Genomic DNA, 18,103 nt, shown 5'->3' on the forward strand with positions numbered 1-18,103 from the left:
GCCTATCAGCAGACGAATGGATAAGGAAGCTAAGGTCAATATTCTTATTGGTCATTCTAGCCCGTGTGGGGAATAGATGAGTGGGGCAGGGCAGTGCCCCAAGGTAAACACAGGAAGACTGTTATGGAAGATCCTGTAAGAGTCCTGGTGAAACATGAAGGCGGCCTGGTGAGGTGTGTACTGCCTCTCTCTGCCCCTCTGTTTACGGCTGACCCCCCCCCCCCCGCCCCCATACCTGCACACAAGCCCTCTGCTCTCAATTAACCTTGGGTGCCCTGTGTCCATCCTGGTCCCCGGGGTGGGAGGAGGAGCATCCCCATGCTCAGCCCAAGTCAGATGACACAGGCTCCCCCGGCTGTCCCATGGGGCCTGCGGGGCTCCAGGGTCTTAGGGAAATGACTGAATGGGAGTCCAGCGAGCAGGTAGGAGGAGCCATGGAGGACACGCTCCCTGTGACCCTGGGAGACAGGCTCACGGGGAAGGAGCTCAGGGATCTGGACTCAGGTGAGCCCCGTCAGCCAACACAAGGAAACCTCAGTGAATCAATCCTATTTATTGAAACAAAGTCTGGAGGACACAAAGTGAGGAGATCCAGTGTTAGTCGTTAGTCATGTCTGGCTCTTAGTGATCTCATGGACTCCCAGACTCCTTTGTCCGTGGAATATTTCCAGGCAAGAATACTGGAGTGGATTGCCATTTCCTTCTCCAGGGGATCTTCCCAACCCAGGAATTGAACACTTGTCTCCTGTATTGGCAGGTGGATTCTTCACCACTGAGTCGCCTGGGAAACCCATGGAGAAGCATGGAGTTTCCTTAAAAAACTAAATATAGAGTTATTGTATGAGTCAGCGCTTCTGGAAAAGACAAAAGCTCTAATTCAAAAAGTAACATGCACTCCAGTGTTCAGAGCAGCACTATTTATAATAGCATGGAAGCAACCTAAGTGTCCATCAATAGATGAGAAAAGATGCGAAATAACTGGAATAGTACCCAGCCATAAAAGAATAAAATAATGCTGTTTTTAGCTGCTTGGATTGACATAGAGATTATTGGAAATGAACTAAGTCAGTCAGAAAAAGACAAATATTGTATGATCTCAATTGTATGTGAAATCTAAAAAGTAGTACAAATGAACTTATTTACAAAACAGAAACAGACTCACAGACAAAGAAAACAAACTTAAGGTACAAAATAGGAAAGGGGAGGAAGGGTAAATGGGAATATGTGATTAATGGATGCACATTACCATACATAAAATAGATAAACAATCAGGATTTACTGTACAGCACACAAAACTACATGTATAATCAGTACATTTGGCTGCACACCAGAAACCCACACAATACCGTAAGTCACCTAGACTTCAATAAAAACAAACAAACAAACAAAAGAGGTCACTGTCTAATTAATAACAACCTGCTGGAATCGAAGGTGAGTTGATGCTGGAGACATGGGGCTAGAGAACACCACCAGGGGGAACTCTTCTTGCTGGGACGTCACACCCTGAGGAGGGCGATAGAGGAGCCCCGGCTACTTCTCCTGGATCCCAACAGTCCTCACCCTTTGACTTTCTCTCATTTTCAACCCTTTCGTATTCCTGGCCTTCCATAGCTAGTTCCACCTGCCTTTCTCTTTATTCTACCCCCAGTGTGTTCTTCAGTCCAAAGAAGTGGTTTCTCCCCTCCCCTCACTCTTTAGCCCCTCTCCTCCCTCAGTCCAGGCTCCAGGCTCTTGCTTTGTCCTCATCTGCCACCTGCATCCATCCCTCCCTTGCTCAGCTCCAGAAATGCCAAATTCCTAACACCCAGGACCATCAATGTTGTCTCCCCTCCTTTTCTCCTCTAACAAGCTGCCTCTGAGACACCCAGCAAATGTCCCTCGTCCCTGCACCCCTCTGGGGGTGGGGGAACTGAGCCCTTCTGCAGATTCTCATGGATCTCAGTGAGTAACTCCAATATGCTTTCCAACACCTGGGCCCACTGCCTCACCTTTTCAGCTGACTCTGCCTTTGCTCCATCGTGTAAATGTATTGAGTCTCTCACCAGGAAGCCCACATCTATCACAATGCCAACACATGCCACGACTATGCCAGTGATATGGGCTCCTTTTGCCATTGCTGAAGCCATGCTTCCAAAAGTTTTCTGCACCTGAACGCTGCCATGAATGAAGGTTTTCCCTTCGGTTATGAAGAACTTGACTTTGACTGCTAAAGCAGGGCTGCCTTCTATCACCTTGATGAATTGGAAATTCTTCCCAATGATTTCTAGCACTCTGATGAATGATTTCTTTGCAAGAATAATATGAACTTTCCTTTTAAGGAGTACATCCTTGATTACCTTCCATCTCTTCCTGTCATGGGACAGCAGTTGAGTGGTTTTGATTTCCACTGATGATGTGTTTACTTGTTCCACGATGCTGGTGGACACATTGGTCACAGCAGCCACTATGCCCAGCCCAAACCCAGTGGCCAAGAGAGGCAGAGTGGCCCCCATTGTCAGAGGTGCCAGAGCCAGGTGAAGGATGCTGAGGATGCCAGACACAGTGCCAGTGGAGTGGGCCACCACCTTGGAAATCGTGCAATCCTTGTGTACCTTGTCAACTTTGTCTACAAAAACATGGAGCTTTTCTGTGTCTTTCTCCAGGTCTTGTTCCATCACAGGAAACTCCTCCAAAATCTTCTTTCTGTCCAGCTGGTCTTGTTGGAGTGTGTCTGGGTCCTTTCCACTCAAGTTTGTATTCAGCCTGTTCAGATATTCATGTAGTGCCTTTGCCTCCTCCCTGTAATAATGAAGGTCAAGGAATTAAGACAATTTGTTTGTAAAAATAGGCTGGACAGGATCTATTCTGCATAAATTACAGAAATTGTTTAATTAAATGTTTATAAGTGTTTCTTTTTACATTAAGCGTGTATTCGGACATTGTAGATGCTCCATATAGTTATTCAATGGTGGAAAAAATTAGCAAAGGTTATATTAGGAATCAATTAAGGTAGGTATTTGGTAAAGGCACTCGGGACAGGCAAAACCATCACTTGCCAGGAGTTGGTAAGGTGGGAACTCCACAGAGAAACAAAGAGAAGTTTGATTGGAGCAGAAACCCCTTCATTCGTGGACCTTAGGGTGTAGTGAGGAGTCAATCTACTCTTAGCCCTTGATTCTGGGAAGTAGTCTCTAAGCTTCTAGAATATTCTGGCTGATAGGAGTGTCCTCATCTGTTCGGGCCTTTGGCCACTGGACAAACAGAAAAGGTGAGATTCGCGACTGGGGCCTCTGGGTCATATGGTATCAATTCTGACCTCTGGAGGAGCTAGACTCTAGGGCATTAGTCTGACCGCCGGGAGGAGCTGGAGACCACAAGTTAGGATAATTTGTTTCTAAGTGGGTGAGATTCCCTGGCAGAGAGTGCTCTGTGTGTCCTGCCGCATACTGATTCCAAGGCTGGAAAGCATCCTGGGGACAACGGAAGCTTTGTGTGTGAAACCCGCCCAGACTTTGCCCTGTGGCTGAAACTGCATCCTTTCCTGTAATAAACCATAACCGGGATGACGATATCTTCAGTGAGCTCTGAGAATTCTTCTAAGGAATTTTCAACCTGAGGGTGATTATGGGAACACCCATATTTGCTACTGGTGTTAAATGTAAGGACAGTCCTGGGGACCGTGCGCTCAGATTTAGCAGGTTGCCTAACTCTGCATACTTAGGGGAAAAAACCCACCAAAAGTCAGAGGTAGAAGGCACCTTCAAGATCATTTTGCCTGGCATCTGCTGTCTTCCAAGGCTTGTGCCCTTGATCTTTCCATTGAAAAGTCACTGGGTCCAACCACTTCCCCAGCTGACAGGGAAGCAGGAGATGTGCTGTGAGCCCTGGTTCCCTTGGACTCTCCAGCTCACCTCACTGACTCCTGACCCGTCACCCAGCATCCTTGACCTCTCAGATGTTACATGTTAGCTGGTAAATGGGCCTGCACCCCAAGGCCATGTGCAACTTTATACACCCTCTCCAAGCCTCAAGAGACTTGAGGAAACGTCCATCGGATTTGTTAATCCTGAAGAGGCTGGCACTTGCACAACTGGTGGAGTAAGTGTTTTCCTCTTGGGTGGGAATGCATGAGTGTCCTCAGAATCCCTCAAATGACACAAAATCGCAGCCACTCACTGTGGGCCTGGAGGGCTCACTGAGCCACATGGCATTCCCACTGTCAGGGCCGCTCCATGTAGACTAGAAGATGGTCCCAGATGGAGTGAGAACCCAGGTCCCAGGCAGGGTGTGGAGGACATGATCACCCAGGGCCCTCTAGGCCAGCATGAGGGGATCCCATCAGGGAAGAAAGAAATATCCTCCCTCCCACTCCTGGAGCCTCTGTTAGCATCACAGCCCCTTCAGTCCTGCGTCCTCAGGGCCCACTCTCCTCACTCTAGTCCTCATCCTGTTGCCCAAGCCTGTCTACTTGTCCTCCAACCTGAACCCTCTGCTCTACCCTGACCCCTGGGTCTGACCCTGGTCCAGGCCTCCCTGGGCTTTTGGATGAGATGATTGCATTTGCTTCTCCACCTCTGACCTGCATTTTACTCTGAAGCCATCACCATAGCCCATCAGATTGAATTGCTATTCCCACTGGACACAGGACAGATCTGAGACTCCAAGACATAAGCCCAGAGCCTCAGAGCTGGGCAGGGATAGAGCCAGGACCCCACCAGATCCACCCAGTTCCTCTCCAGCCTCTCTACTTTATGGGCCAGTTGAATCTTGCAAGGTTGGTACAGTTCCTAAGATGGGAAAGGAAAGGGCTCTAGTCAGAATCCCCAGGTGCAGAAAAGGATGTTGGCAGTATTGACTGACTTGTTTGAAAGTGAGCTCTGCTTTGTCCTCATCTCTAGGAAAAAGACCCTTGGTCCCTATCTCTTCCCAAGAAGTTTTTTCAAAGTTAATGTTAATTGAGCACCTACTCTGTGTCAGCCATCATGCAAAGCACTTTGCACGCATGATCTCAGTGTCTTCACAATAAAACTGAACAGATGAAGAAACTAAGGCCGAGAGTAGCTCAGTAACATGTCCAAGGTCACATAACCTGACCCTGTAGCAGGTTTCACCTCTTCTCACCCCGAGGCTGTTCACTGCCAGCAAATGACATGAAGGAAGCACTGCTATTGGGATCTTGAGAAGGAACATCCTTGACTCCAGTTATAGGGTGCTGCCTGGAGGAGGTGTGCCTGGAGGAAGAACGTAGCCTGGGGCAGAGGGAGCTGAGTGACATTCCTGGTGCACCCATGCATGTTACCTGGGTAAACTGGCCTTAGCCACAAATCTCTCCCAGTTTTGTGTTAGGAGCTTCAGTTTATTTTCTGTGTCCTGGGAAGACTCAGCGACAACTTGATAAACATTTTCACTCTCTAGATGGAAAAAGAAAAGAATAAAATTAGAAGAAACTGTGGTGGAATGTAAATGGCGTTGAGTAGTTTGCTCCTTGGAAGAAAAGTTACGACCAACCTAGACAGCATATTAAAAAGCAGAGACATTACTTTGCCAACAATGATCTGTCTAGTCAAAGCTATGGTTTTTCCAGTAGTCAGGTATGGATGTGAGCGTTGGACTATAAAGAAAGCTGAGCGCTGAAGAATTGATGCTTTTGGACTGTGATATTGGAGAGGACTCTTGAGAGTCCCTTGGACAGCAAGGAGATCCAACCAGTCCAACCTAAAGGAAATCAGTCCTGAATATTCATTGGAAGGTCTGATGCTGTAGCTGAAACTCCAATCCTTTGGCCACCTGATGCGAAGAACTGACTCATTTAAAAGGACCCTAATGCTGGGAAAGATTGAAGGTGGGAGGAGAAGGAGAAAACAAAGGATGAGATGGTTAGATGGCATCACTGACTCAATGGACATGAGTTTGAGTAAACTCTGTGAGTTGGTGATGGACAGGAAGGCCTGGCGTGCTGCAGTCCATGGGTTGCAAAGAGTTGGACACGACCGAGTGACTGAACTGAACTGAAAATGTGTTAAAGGTCCCTCTTCCTGACCAACGGTCCCTAGTGTTATGGGTGGGGACATGTGTGTCCCCTCTGCCCCAGTTCTTATGCTGAAGCTCTGACCACCCCTCCCTGAGGACTGAGGTGGCACAGTCCAGACCTGAGTTCAATTCTGGGTCCCCTGACTCTTGCGGAGTGACTGAGGTGGAGGGGGTTGCAGGGCAAGAACTGGAGGAAACAGCCTCTTGATGATACCCTAGGGTCTGGGAGCAGAAGGAGGCTTGGAGCAAGGGAGAGGGCAGGAGAAGCTCCAGAGATGTTGGGGGACCTCTTCTCCCTCTCCGGCCTGACCTTGGGGATCCCCATCAGCTGTCCCCCTCACCGTGGGCTGTCTTGGCCTCACTTCTGCGTCCCTTGCTGGAAGGCAGTGGGGGAAGATGTAGGCACCGTGCTGCGGTGCCCTGAGGATGGGTTTGGGATTGATGCTGTATGGATAGGACCCCGAATGTGGGGGCTCCCCTGGCCTCTCTGGAGGGCTCCAGAATGCTCAGCCACCCCCTTCTTGGTTTTTGATTCCTTTGTGGGTTGTCTCAGCCTGGAGGCACCACCCTCGATTCTGGATCACAAGTGGAAACCAGCCAGACCAGTGATAGCTGGCTACCTGAGCAGTACAAGAGGTCTGTTGAGCTCATGATGGCAGCAGCAGTGTCTCGGAGATGTTGCTTCGGCTCACCCATCCAAGTCAGGCTGGAAGGAGGTGTGACTTCCCCCTTGGGGAAGAGAAAACAGACTGTGGGCTAGATCACGCGTGAGCAGGGGCTGCAAGGAGCAGCGAGGGGGGAGTTCTCTGGTGGGTTCCCCTGGGACGGCCACCAGTGCCACCGGGGACTTAACCCTCTGTGTTTCTCTGTCCCCTGGGCTCTGCTGCCTGTTAGTTAAGACAAGTCACTCACCTCCAAAGCTCCTTCCAAGCTGAGTCAGAGTCCTGCTCTCCTGTTGGGGCCCAGGGAGAAGGTAATCAGACAGGAGACAGCCATCTGTGAAGTTATAGGAGCAATAAAACCAGAGACAGAAGAGCACATAGAAAGGAACATAGAAAGGAATACTCTGGAAATTATGGGAGGTTGGGACACCTGTGCCACTAATTGGTAATAACTAATATTGATTCAGTGTCTATGATGTGCAGGCTCCTGAAACTCACCTAAACATAGGTCAGCCCAAGTTTTCATGCTGGTGCCAGAGTCTGGACTTGAATCGAAGTCTTTCTGATTCAAATAGCATGTTAATGATAACTATGCTGTACTCTCAACAGTATACAAAAATACTTACCTGGGGATATATGTTAATTGGTAAATGACTCTTTTTATTCCAAAATGATGTCTTGGTCCCTGTGCTTGAGTCTCTGCCTCAATAAAGTTTCTGGAGCTGCAGCTCCCAGAGCCCACATCCTCCTTGCTTCTGCAGGAGCCTTTATCCCACAAGCCCCATCCCTGCAGCCCTTCCCTGGGCTATTGAGGCCCTGGATGTTTCCCAGTCCTCTCTGCTGTCCTCCCCTGACTGTTGTGCCTTAGGTTGTTTCTAATTATTTGTGTAAATAATAGTGTAAAAAACACTCTTCCTGTATGAAACTTTGCCTGTACTTGAGACCGTGTCCTTAAGTTGGTTCTGGAAGTGGAATGATTTGGTCAGGGCTCTAAACATTTTAAATATTTTCATACCTAGAGTTGCTCTCTTGTGCCAAAACATTGTACCAATTTATTACTGTTATATTCATATATGAGACTGTTGATTCTTTTAATCTTGCCAATTCTCAGAATTCTCTATTTTAAAACAGATCTTTATAGAGAAAGAATTTTTTAATTCTGTTGGGATTATGTTGCCTTTGTAGGTGATGAAAGAAAGCAAACGTTGATTACCTTCACCAGTATTTTAAGAAGACAGAGGTGCATTTATCAACTACTCCTCCTGAGACCTGACTGAAATGATAGCAAACATGATTACAGGTATAATAACAGCTACTGATAGGAGGAGTCTTTGTGCTTGTGGTCTTTGCTCTGTACTGATAGTTGATCTAAGACTTTACCAAATATAATTTGGATTATTGCAGTAACCCTTGAGATATGTACCCCTACTCCCTTCTTTTTTTCATAGATTTTATGTGACTTGCCTCAGGTCAGAAATCTTGTCCATGGCACACCAGGTTTCAACCCACTTACTGGGCTCAAGAGCCCATACCTCGCCTCTTGGTACTCTGCTGCTAATATAAAGCCAGGAATGTGGGCAACAGGAGCCCAGAGTCTTCAGCAATAGTTTGAAGACTGACTGGATGAAGAAGTGACTGCTGAATAAAGAGGAGTGGAGGGAAGAGACGGGGAGAAGGTGTACAGGCAAGAGGGATGCTTGCTTAGAGGCAACATGAGAGTGATGCAGAAGGAGAGAGGAGGGGACAGTCTCAGCAATTCACACCCTACCATATATTCATGCAAATCCACACCAGAGGGAGGAAAACCTTGATTCAGATACCCCAGAAAAAACATTTCTGTATTCTGGAATTTAGGGGTCCTCAGGCAAGCACTCTAGAGCAAAGCTTACCAGTCAACTTTACTCCCTCTCAAATATGAATGGGTCATCCAAGGTCAGATGCATGGAAACGATGACAGTGTGGGAAAGGGTGACTAAGATAAACAGATGAGAAATGACACCAGAAGAGATGGATGGACAACTTTGAAGGAAGAAAATAAGTTTAAAACTTGAATCCAGGTCATTAATTAGATTAGAAAGGATTTTTATTCATAAAATGAGAAGATGCACTGAGATTTGGGAAAAAATGAAACAGACAAAAAAGTCTTGGGACTTAATAAGTGTTTACAAAATAAGTCTGAAGAAAGATTGGAAAAGAAGGTAAAAAAAAACTTCCAGAAATTTTTTAAAAAATTACAGAAGAAATGGAGCTAAATGGAGAGCAGAAAAGTTGCTATTCACAATCATTCCTTAGAAAGTTACTTGAGAGTGAGATGCAGAGGGAAAGAAAAGATGTGTGTGTTGGGGGGCAGGGGGATGATGTGAAGGATAACCAAGAGAAAGAAAAATTCCTGAATGTGATCCAGGAATCAGGAACATCAACCCAGAGAGAAGGGAATCCATGGATCACAGCTGGGCACACAGCAGATCTAGAGAGAAACCAGTTCAGAATGGGGTGAGAAATCCAGAGTCTGTGGGGACAGGGGACTCGGTATCATATGAGGCACAGGTGCAAAGAAATGGAGGAAATTTGAAGATAGTGCAAGGGGTGAAAACAAAGGCAATTCAAAACATCAGGAAAAACTAAAGCTATGCCAAAATGTATGTGCAAACGCAGAGTATTAATACAAGTTACTCCAGAGAAAATATTTAAAGCATCACAAAAATAGAAATTGTCTTCTTTGACCTTTAACTTTTAGAACAAAACATTTAAATATGAGAACTAAATTTATTTGCTGTCAATCAATATAAATATTAAATCACACTTCTAGAAGTGGGGAACTGAAGCACTGAAGGGAAAAAGAGAAATAGTCTCATTTTACAAAGTGGGGAATCAAGAAACACCAGTTGAACCTGAGGACCTAAGAAAGAATGGCACAAATAAAGTGCATATAACCACAAAGTTTTCTAATAGAAGATGTAAGATGAGTGATATAATGGTATAAGGAGAAGACGGGGGAGGATATAAGAAAAGGTACAAAAATAACTGAAATCATTATCTTCCCTGGTAAGAAGTAAGTTAATAGTATCCAACTTTTTAAATTAGGAAAAGAAGAATATGATACTTAATATTTATTAGCTATTGTGGCTGACGACTCCCCACTTTGCACTAGGCAGCATTCTAAGTGCTTCTCAAGCATTCACTTATTTTTAGCTCTCTCAATGACCCTGTAAGCAAGGAAGTTATCTAAGGATATTGATGAATTACCTAAAGAAAAAGCAAACAACACAAAATGCTTTTTACTACGAAGAGTTGTGCAGAACCCTCTGTATAAACTGATTTGTTTTAAACATATGCATTTAGTATTTTGGATTTTTTTTAATTTTATAAAAGCAGAAGTCACTTCATAGTAGTTAGTAACCCATAAGACTGGGTTGATTTCAGGCGCCACCACATAAAACTGGTGGAAGTAATTGGATTAAGAGACACTTGGAAATAAGCCTGATACCTGATGTGACAACTGTCAGTTTAGGAGACACGTTTGTGATGATGAAGCCAAGATCTCTAGGAAAAGGAAGGATGATAATACACGTAACCCAGGATAATCACAGTGAACTGTGGCCTTAAACAGATACATCATCTAGCAGCACCTTGCCCACAAACATGTGCACCCATGGGCTTCTGTCCACGCAAAGGAAGCAAGACTCCTTGAAGGGAAGGTCAGTTCCACAGGTCGGCATCTATATCCACAGGTCGGCATCTATACACCCCCAAAGGCAAAGATTCTCTTGGAAATGTTCAGAGCAGCATTTAGAAGGGGAACCCACATAAAATGAACTTCCCTGGTGGCTCAGATGGTAAAGAATCTGCTTGTAATGTGAGAGACCTGGGTTCAAGCGCTGGGAAGATCCCCTGGAGAAGGAATGGCTCCCCACTCCAGTATTCTGATCTAGAGAATTCCCTGGACAGAGGAGCCAGGCTCCTGACTGCCCATGATATCAGAGAGTCGGACCCGGCTGAGCAACTTTAACAGAACTCACATACAAAAATGCTGCTGATGATGGAAAGTGAATACTATGATCATGTTTCATTGGGCCAAGTTGAGGCTAAGAAAGGCCATGAGTTCATAATAATTCAATGAGAAGAGTTTATATCAAGTGTGGCTAAGAAGGGAGACACATAGCTTACAAAAGGTAGCTATGCTGCAAAGAGGAGTAAGTGTAGTGGGAAATAGTTCATTGTTAATTGAACTTAATAGTAAGAGGAGTCTTAAAATCTATGCGTATATTCCTTTCTGTCTATTTATGTGACCATTATAAAGGACTGAGAAGGAAAGAATACCCCTGACATCCCGAGGCTGGCCTGGTATCACAACAGGGTGATGCTCTTCTCCCATTGGATGTAAAGGCTCTCACAGAACTCCAGCCTCACACAGGGTCACCCTGACAGCAGGAGCAAAGGAGACAGCAAACACCCATCTCTGCACCCTCACCCACACCACGCCCCTCCCTTGGCTGAAAAGCGTGACTGCTCCTTCGTTACCAGTTACACCTTTATGCTCACTCTGGTCTCCCCTCTCCATAGGTGAGTTACTGAGACCCCCACTTACAGGAGTGCCCCTCATTTTCCATGTCACCTGATCTAGAGTGGACCCATTTCCTTACTGAGTGAGTGAAAGTCTCTCAGTCATGTCCAACTCTTTGCGACCCCATGGACTATAGAGTCCCTGGAATTCTCTAGGCCAGAATACTGCAGCGGGTAGCCTTTATCTACTCCAGGGGATCTTTCTGACCCAGGAATCAAACTGGGGTCTCCTGCATTGCAGGCAGATTCTTTACCAACTGAGCTATCATGGAAGCCCCCATTTCCTTAACCTCCCCCAAATCCCCTCCCCTGAGCCCCCATCCGAGAATCATTCTATCACCTTCTCTCTGTGATGCCTAGGTCTGTCCTGCAGGAAGAGTAACATCAGCTTGTTCACTAGGGAGTGTCCCTGGTGGTGGGGTTGGAGGCACTGAGTGTGTGGGTGGGAGAGAACTCTCGCGGGCAGGTCTACCTTGAAGCAGGTGCGAGAGGACAGCTGGCTGGTCCCGCGACTCCCGCCCCACCTGGAAGCTGCCCAACCCGGGAGCCAGGGCAGCCAAGTGACATCATGAAACACGAGGACCAAGAGCTAAGGCAGAGAGAAGAGGAGGGCTTGGGCAGAAAGGGCTGGATCCTGGATGATGCCAAAACTTTGTAAACACATCTGAACCCTCGACCTCATCCTTCTGTTCTTCCCTCCCATTCTTGGCCTGGTCCTGACCCTTGTCTGGGGCCTCAGCTGGGTGTGGACTTGGTCAGTGCTTCCTCTGCTTGATTCTGTCCAGGGCATCCTCCTCTGTTAGTTCTGATTAGTCCTTTTCTGGAAACGCTGTTGGTGGGAGAGGGGAGGACTCCGGAGAAGCCTGTCCCTGCTGAGCTGCATGGCCAGTCATGCATCCCTCCCCTCCTCATGGGCAGACAGATTCTCCCCAACCATCTTCCTCATGTGCCTGAAGTCATGCTCCCTGGGAAGGGAAAGGGGAGTTAAGAACGCCCCTAGCCCAGCACCCAGACCCTCCCGACTGCCCCAACTCCTGACTTCCTCACACTCTCTGTCTCCACAGGGCCTGCTGCAGGACTCTAACTCCTCACTTGGCACAGGCTGCCCCTCCCCATGAAATGTGTTTCCCCACTGGCCTCACTATGTGATGGGTTACTTGTCCCTGGAGGCCCAGTTCCTAGCCTCCCTCTGCCACATTCCTCCAGTTCCTCTCCAGCTCCTCTTGAAGGTCACACATTCCTGGTCATGGTTCTCTTTTTGTTCAGTTCCTCCAGGTCTGAGAACCCTACCCACATCATCAGGGGCCCTGTCTGTTCTCTGCTGGTCCTCCTGTCCAGGACCTCTGGGCACCCTCCGCCCTCCTGGGCACAGCCTGGCCAAAATGTGAGGGGTGGGACCCCTTCTGGGGACATGAAACAACCAGCTTCTCGATGAAGCACAAGCCCAGGTCCCCTGTGAAAGTTAGAAAGGGAGGGAGGGTAGAAGGGGGACAAAGAGGAAGAGAAGGAGGTGGAGAAGAGGTGGAGAAGAAACTAAAGATCCTAATCAGTGAGTCATTCAAAAGGATCCAACGTAAGCTAGAGAGAAAATACTGAAAGGACTGAGGGAAGCATTAAAAATAACACTGATTTGAGGAAACCTTTCTAAATACACACATTCCACAAGATATAAAGGAAATTCTGACCTACTGGACTCTTGGAAATTATAATTACCAACGATCCCGTAAACCAGGTTAGAAAAAACATCCTCACCCACAGGGAAAAATGGAAATCAGCTTTTAAGACCTTAGTAAGCGAATAGAACAATCAATTTCCCAGGAGGTAGCTTGCCCAGGGTCACACAGCTCTCTGTGGGCAGAGAGGAGGCCAAGACCCGGCCTTTGGACATGGGTACGAGGGAGGGGTGGAAACATGGTTTTAATAACCAGAGTTTATAGGGTTGTCTCTGCTAGTAAATAACATAGATCTAAGCTCATGCCCCTCCTGTTACACTGATGTCTGTAGAGTTTGGCTTTTTCTCTTAATATTCCAACAGAGGGATTATATGTGGACCTTGTGCAATGAGCCCTTCTCACTTCTTCCAGCAAGGCCATCTTCCCCACACAGGACCTCCCATCACCCACACCTGAGCAGAGGGCCTGGGGAACATAGGAAGCCAATGCCCTTCGACTCTCTGCTTGGTTTCCTACCATCTCCAGTCGTCAGTCTCCCCCAGGGCCTGTCACTGAGCCTGGAACTTGGAGGCAGGGTTTTTTCAGCAAACCTTGATTCCTTGTAACTCAAAAATGTCCCCTTTCTCCCATTAGCCCCAGCCTAGCTACCTGGGGGCAGCTTCAAGGAGGCCAGGCCATAGGAGGTGAGGCTCTGACTCCCCTGTCCTCCTCCACCCGCTCTGCTTCCTCCAGTTTCCCAAAGTACTAAGCATCCCCAATACCCCCCTTCCTCCTGGGCTCACCGCTCACGTCTCAGGGGTCCATGTCCTGAGCTGAGCCCACCGGGATGGGTGCCGCCCTCCCTCTGCTCTGTTAGGGACTCTTGGCTGGGATGAAGCCCTCAGACACACCTGCCTCCACCTCCAGGCTCTGACACTGCTTCACCTGCTGCCTCGGCCATGGCCTCACCTCTGAGCTTCCAGTTCCCTTCTGTCAACTAGTGACATCATCCTATCTCAGACATTCATCCTGAGGATGGGGAGATGGGCAGGGTTCCTCTCCCCTGCTTACCCAGGCGTCTTCCTCTGTCTGAGTCTCAACAAGATCCAGATGTTCTCAGTTGTGCAGATGCAGCCGCCAGCTGTGCATCTCTGCAATGACCACACACATCCTCTGTGTCCAGATATACTCTGGGAAGCAGAACTGAAAGCAAAACCCTCAATTCTGAGTGATTCAAGTCAAACAAATACCCGGCCCACCAGGCCCCATCCTGGGACTGTGTCTGCCTCCATCTGACCCACTTAGAGAAAGAAGCCCAGTTCTGACATTCCACAATCTTCTTGACACAGTCCACTCCGTCTCAGGCTCCATGAAGGAAGACCTGCTACCAACACACTGTGAATCCCTTGATAAATCACTGCCCATCCATTTCTGAGAGGGTAACAGGCTGGAAGGCCAGGGGTCTCCAAATGGAGGAAATAGGCTGCAAGTGGCAGACATTTTTATCTATCTTAAGCAGCAGGAGGAAACAAATCAGCGATATGTTTTTCCTTCGCTACACAAATTTAAAAGGAGGTTTCTCTTAAAATGCTGTGTTGTCATGACACCTGGTTTCACCTGAAACTAACTACTCTCAAACCTTGAGTTAACCAATACATTTCTTTTTCTTATGGAAATGTTGTCTTAAGCTATGTTAATGTACCCCAGACTCTATCTTCAAGTTGGTTCCAGCCAAAGGGCCTAAACTACTTACTCAGATATTGTTCCCTAATCTATGTAAATGAAATTATTTGTTGGTAATCTGCCCTTCTACAAAATTCAAGTCAATCATTTTATGGCCAGGGATGAATTATCTGGTGCCATTCTAAATTCTATGACATTCCTTTCTTTTCATTAACAGACTTGAGTGACTATATAACATACAGCTAAAGACTAGGAGGGGGGTACTCTTTTGCCCCCTTCTGATGCCTATGTCAGAAGCTTTCCCTATCTCCTTTATACTTTAATAAAACTTTATTACACAAAAGCTCTGAGTGATCCAGACTTGTCTGTGGCCCCGGATTGAATTCGTCTCCTCCGGAGGCCAAGAATCCTGGCGTCTTATCGTTCAGCAACGACCTTTCATTTCCATCTTATCACCCCTCCAAATTCACACTCACAAGCCCGCCTGCCTCTTTCACCTTCATGCCTCCAGAATGTGGTACAGTCCTAGAGCATACCAGTTGCTCAATGCATACTGGTCATACTCTGCTGCTGAGGGCCACGTCCAGGTGGCTTCTAGGATTCACTCACACTTCTAGGTACTTGGGCCAGGGACACCTGCTACATCCAACTCAGAGAAATGCTTTCTGCAAAGCCCAAATCTGGCATCTCCTCCTGTGAGAAGCCCTCTGTGACCTCACCTGTAGATCCACTATTTCCAGTCCTGCTTCCATGGTACCTGGAAGGGGGGCCTAATACCACCCCTCAGCCATTCTGTCCATGCCCTTCCCCCCATCCCATCTGATCAGATCCCTCTAGACTTAGCCCTGCTGGCAGGGATGGAACTAGCGCCTTGAGTCCACATGAGGAGGGCTGGCCTTAATGGTCACTGCCATTACTTGGATGCGGAAGTGCGTCGGAAGGGCTGAGAGCACGCTGCCCTTTTCTACCTCGGCTTATCTCCACCTGAAAACAGATATTTTTCTCTCCAAATGGAGGACTTTTATCAGAAAACCAGTGTCCTGGCGACTCAGAGAAGTCTACAACGGAGAGCTGGCCCTGCCCCCTGTTTGGCTCCTGAGCAAAGAGCCTCTGTGGATGGGGGGCTGAGCGTGTGCCAGGCGCTGTGCTCGCCCCGTCCACGCCCTTCCTGTTGAACTCTCACATCAGCTCTAGGAGTGTGGGCTCCGTTTCACGGGTGAAGAAATGGAGAATCTAGTTCCCACCGTCTGAGAGTCCTGCAGTTGGACTGCTGGTGAACTTCTTGGGATACCTCAGGCAGAAGTGACTGCAGTGGACCTGGGTGCCCCATGGAGGCCCGCCTGCCCTTCCCTCAGGGCTGCTTCACCCCAGGAAGTGTCCCTGGGCCATTATGGTCCCCTCACCCTAGGTTTGAGGGAGGGACAGAAGGTTATTCCATGAGGAGAGCCAGCCATAGTTTGGTCTTAAAGCCAACTGTTATGTATCTGTTGTGTTTTGCAGGTAAGGGCGCTGAGAGGAGGGGAGAGGTGGGCGCTTTGTTCCAGCAACGCAGGGACTTGTATTTGGTGGGAGAGTGTCAACACCTCACGTCCTGCAAACACTCACTTGACACCCTGTTCCCAGGACTTAGGGCTCAGGCCAGGGCAGACGCCCCAGAGCCCAGACACAGAGGAATCAGGGGCTCACGGGCAGCCGCCCCGCCCCCTGACCTGCGCAAGTCCGCCCCTCCCCCTCAGGGGCCGCCGGGACTCCAGGACGCCTCCGCCCCGGGCTCGGGGTCCTCTGGGGACAGCCGGCTCTGGGTGTCACCCCTACAGAAGGGACAGAGGGAGGGACAGTGGGAGGCAGGGGTTTTTCCTGCAGCAAAAATCAGAGTGCAGTCACCCCTCCCGCCTGCTCACTTTAAGCCTCAGGCAGAAAGTCAGGAAGCAGGGGGGCGGGAAAGCCACATGGGCCTCCCTGGGGGACACCTGTCTTCATGAGGGCGCCCAGGCCCCCCTTCCTCAGTGCTTCCACTAGGGGGCCCTGAGCCGTTGGTGGGCATCCAGGAACTCACTTCCTGAACAGGTCGCCCCTGCATCAGGCCCGGAAGCCAATGATGATGTCCGTGATCTTCAGGTCCCGCTCCTCCTCCAGGTAGGCCAGCACGACTGCCCAAGAAGACCTTGGTCTGGTCCAAGTGGTACAGGTTGCTCTCGATCTCCAGGGCCTTGATCTAGAAGAGGAGATCTGGCCTCTGACCACATGCCACCCCAGCCACCACGGAGTCCTAGAGAAAGGCCAAGGCCCTGGATCAGTCTTAGTGCTCTGCGGTCAGAGTTCTCCTGGTGGAGGGAAAGTGGGGTTGATGGACGCCAGGAAGGGGGCAGGTGGGGGCCATCAAGGGCCAGGTAAGGAGTCAGACTTGCAGAGAAACACGGAACCTGGGCCCTGAAGTGATCTTACCTGCTGGCATCTCTGTTCCTGTGCATTTCTAACACAGGTGGCAGTGGACATCGGGGCTCTGGTACATTACACTAAGTAATTAGAAAAAGAGTGTTTCTTTAAACAGTTAGTTTAAAGTCAAGAGGGACTTCGACATACTTAGGAACCTAAGGAGTGAAGCAGGGGAAGCCAAGAAAGTGGGGCCAGTTGCAGCATGGTGCACAAGTGCCACAAGTGGCTTGGAGGCAGTGCTGTGACAAGACAGGTCTCTCATCAACACTGTCATTGACAAGGATGCTGGGCCCAGACTGGGTGTGACCCAGCATCTGAGTGTAACCACTTGTTAGACACTCTGTGCAGGCAACACAGTTTGCAGAGGAGAACCAGCTTTCTTCTAAGCCAGGACCTCCACAGGCTGAGGACACCCCTGTTCAATTAGGTCCAAACCTCTTGGATCAGCCATTGGAGTCTGTGTGCCAGGTGGTGTGAGGTCAGGTCTGCCACTTGCTGGCCATGACTTTGGCAGTATCAAAGCCAACAATGCCTACAGGTGTGGCCCTCACCCAGGGGGCTGTGCCACACTCCCTTCAATTACCCAACCCTCACCCAGCAGATATCCAGGGATGTCTGGAAAAGGCAGTCCCAGAGGCTTGGGATATAGGAAGGGGCTCGAGGGAGAGAAGCTCATATCAAAGATCTTGAAGCCAGCAGTGTCAGGATCCCGATGAATGAGACAGTCTGCCTCTAGGTCTTGTCCAGAGCCTTGTTGATGCACAGGACCAGCCAATGGAGCATGTGCTCATAGGTGGCCTTGGCCAGGCCTCGATGGCAAAGTCAGCCTGGAGGGACACACGGGGCGGGTGGTGGTTGGGGGGGGGTGGATGGGTCAAACATAGGGAGACTTTAAGCGTTTATTCTCTTTACCCCAACAATGTCATCTGCAGGACCCAGCCCCAGAAAAACAGCCTCAAAGATGAGGGAAAAACTTCATACACAAATATGTTCACTGCAGTGTTTTTGAAAATGAAGGAAGTTGCAAGAGCCTAAACTTCCAACAATATGGGCAGAGCGAACTTAGACATTTGCAAAGTGTTACTCATTCAATTGTGT

General features: G+C 48.5%; 1 protein-coding gene across 1 annotated transcript; it reads right to left on the reverse strand.

Moving 5' to 3' along the window:
- Window positions 1–253: 253 nt before the first annotated feature.
- Window positions 254–14,047, reverse strand: LOC136159263 (apolipoprotein L2-like). Its single transcript, XM_065921277.1, has 5 exons — window positions 13,958–14,047; window positions 6,922–7,005; window positions 6,630–6,738; window positions 5,279–5,390; window positions 254–2,778 (listed from the first exon to the last, which is right to left on the reverse strand). Exons 3-5 carry the CDS (start codon window positions 6,703–6,705, stop codon window positions 1,842–1,844), a joined length of 1,125 nt encoding a protein of 374 aa, XP_065777349.1. The 5' UTR covers window positions 6,706–6,738; window positions 6,922–7,005; window positions 13,958–14,047; the 3' UTR covers window positions 254–1,841.
- Between the last annotated feature and the right edge of the window lie 4,056 nt (window positions 14,048–18,103).

Source organism: Muntiacus reevesi, chromosome 1 (genome assembly GCF_963930625.1).
Source record: "Muntiacus reevesi chromosome 1, mMunRee1.1, whole genome shotgun sequence".
Classification (NCBI taxonomy): domain Eukaryota; kingdom Metazoa; phylum Chordata; class Mammalia; order Artiodactyla; family Cervidae; genus Muntiacus; species Muntiacus reevesi.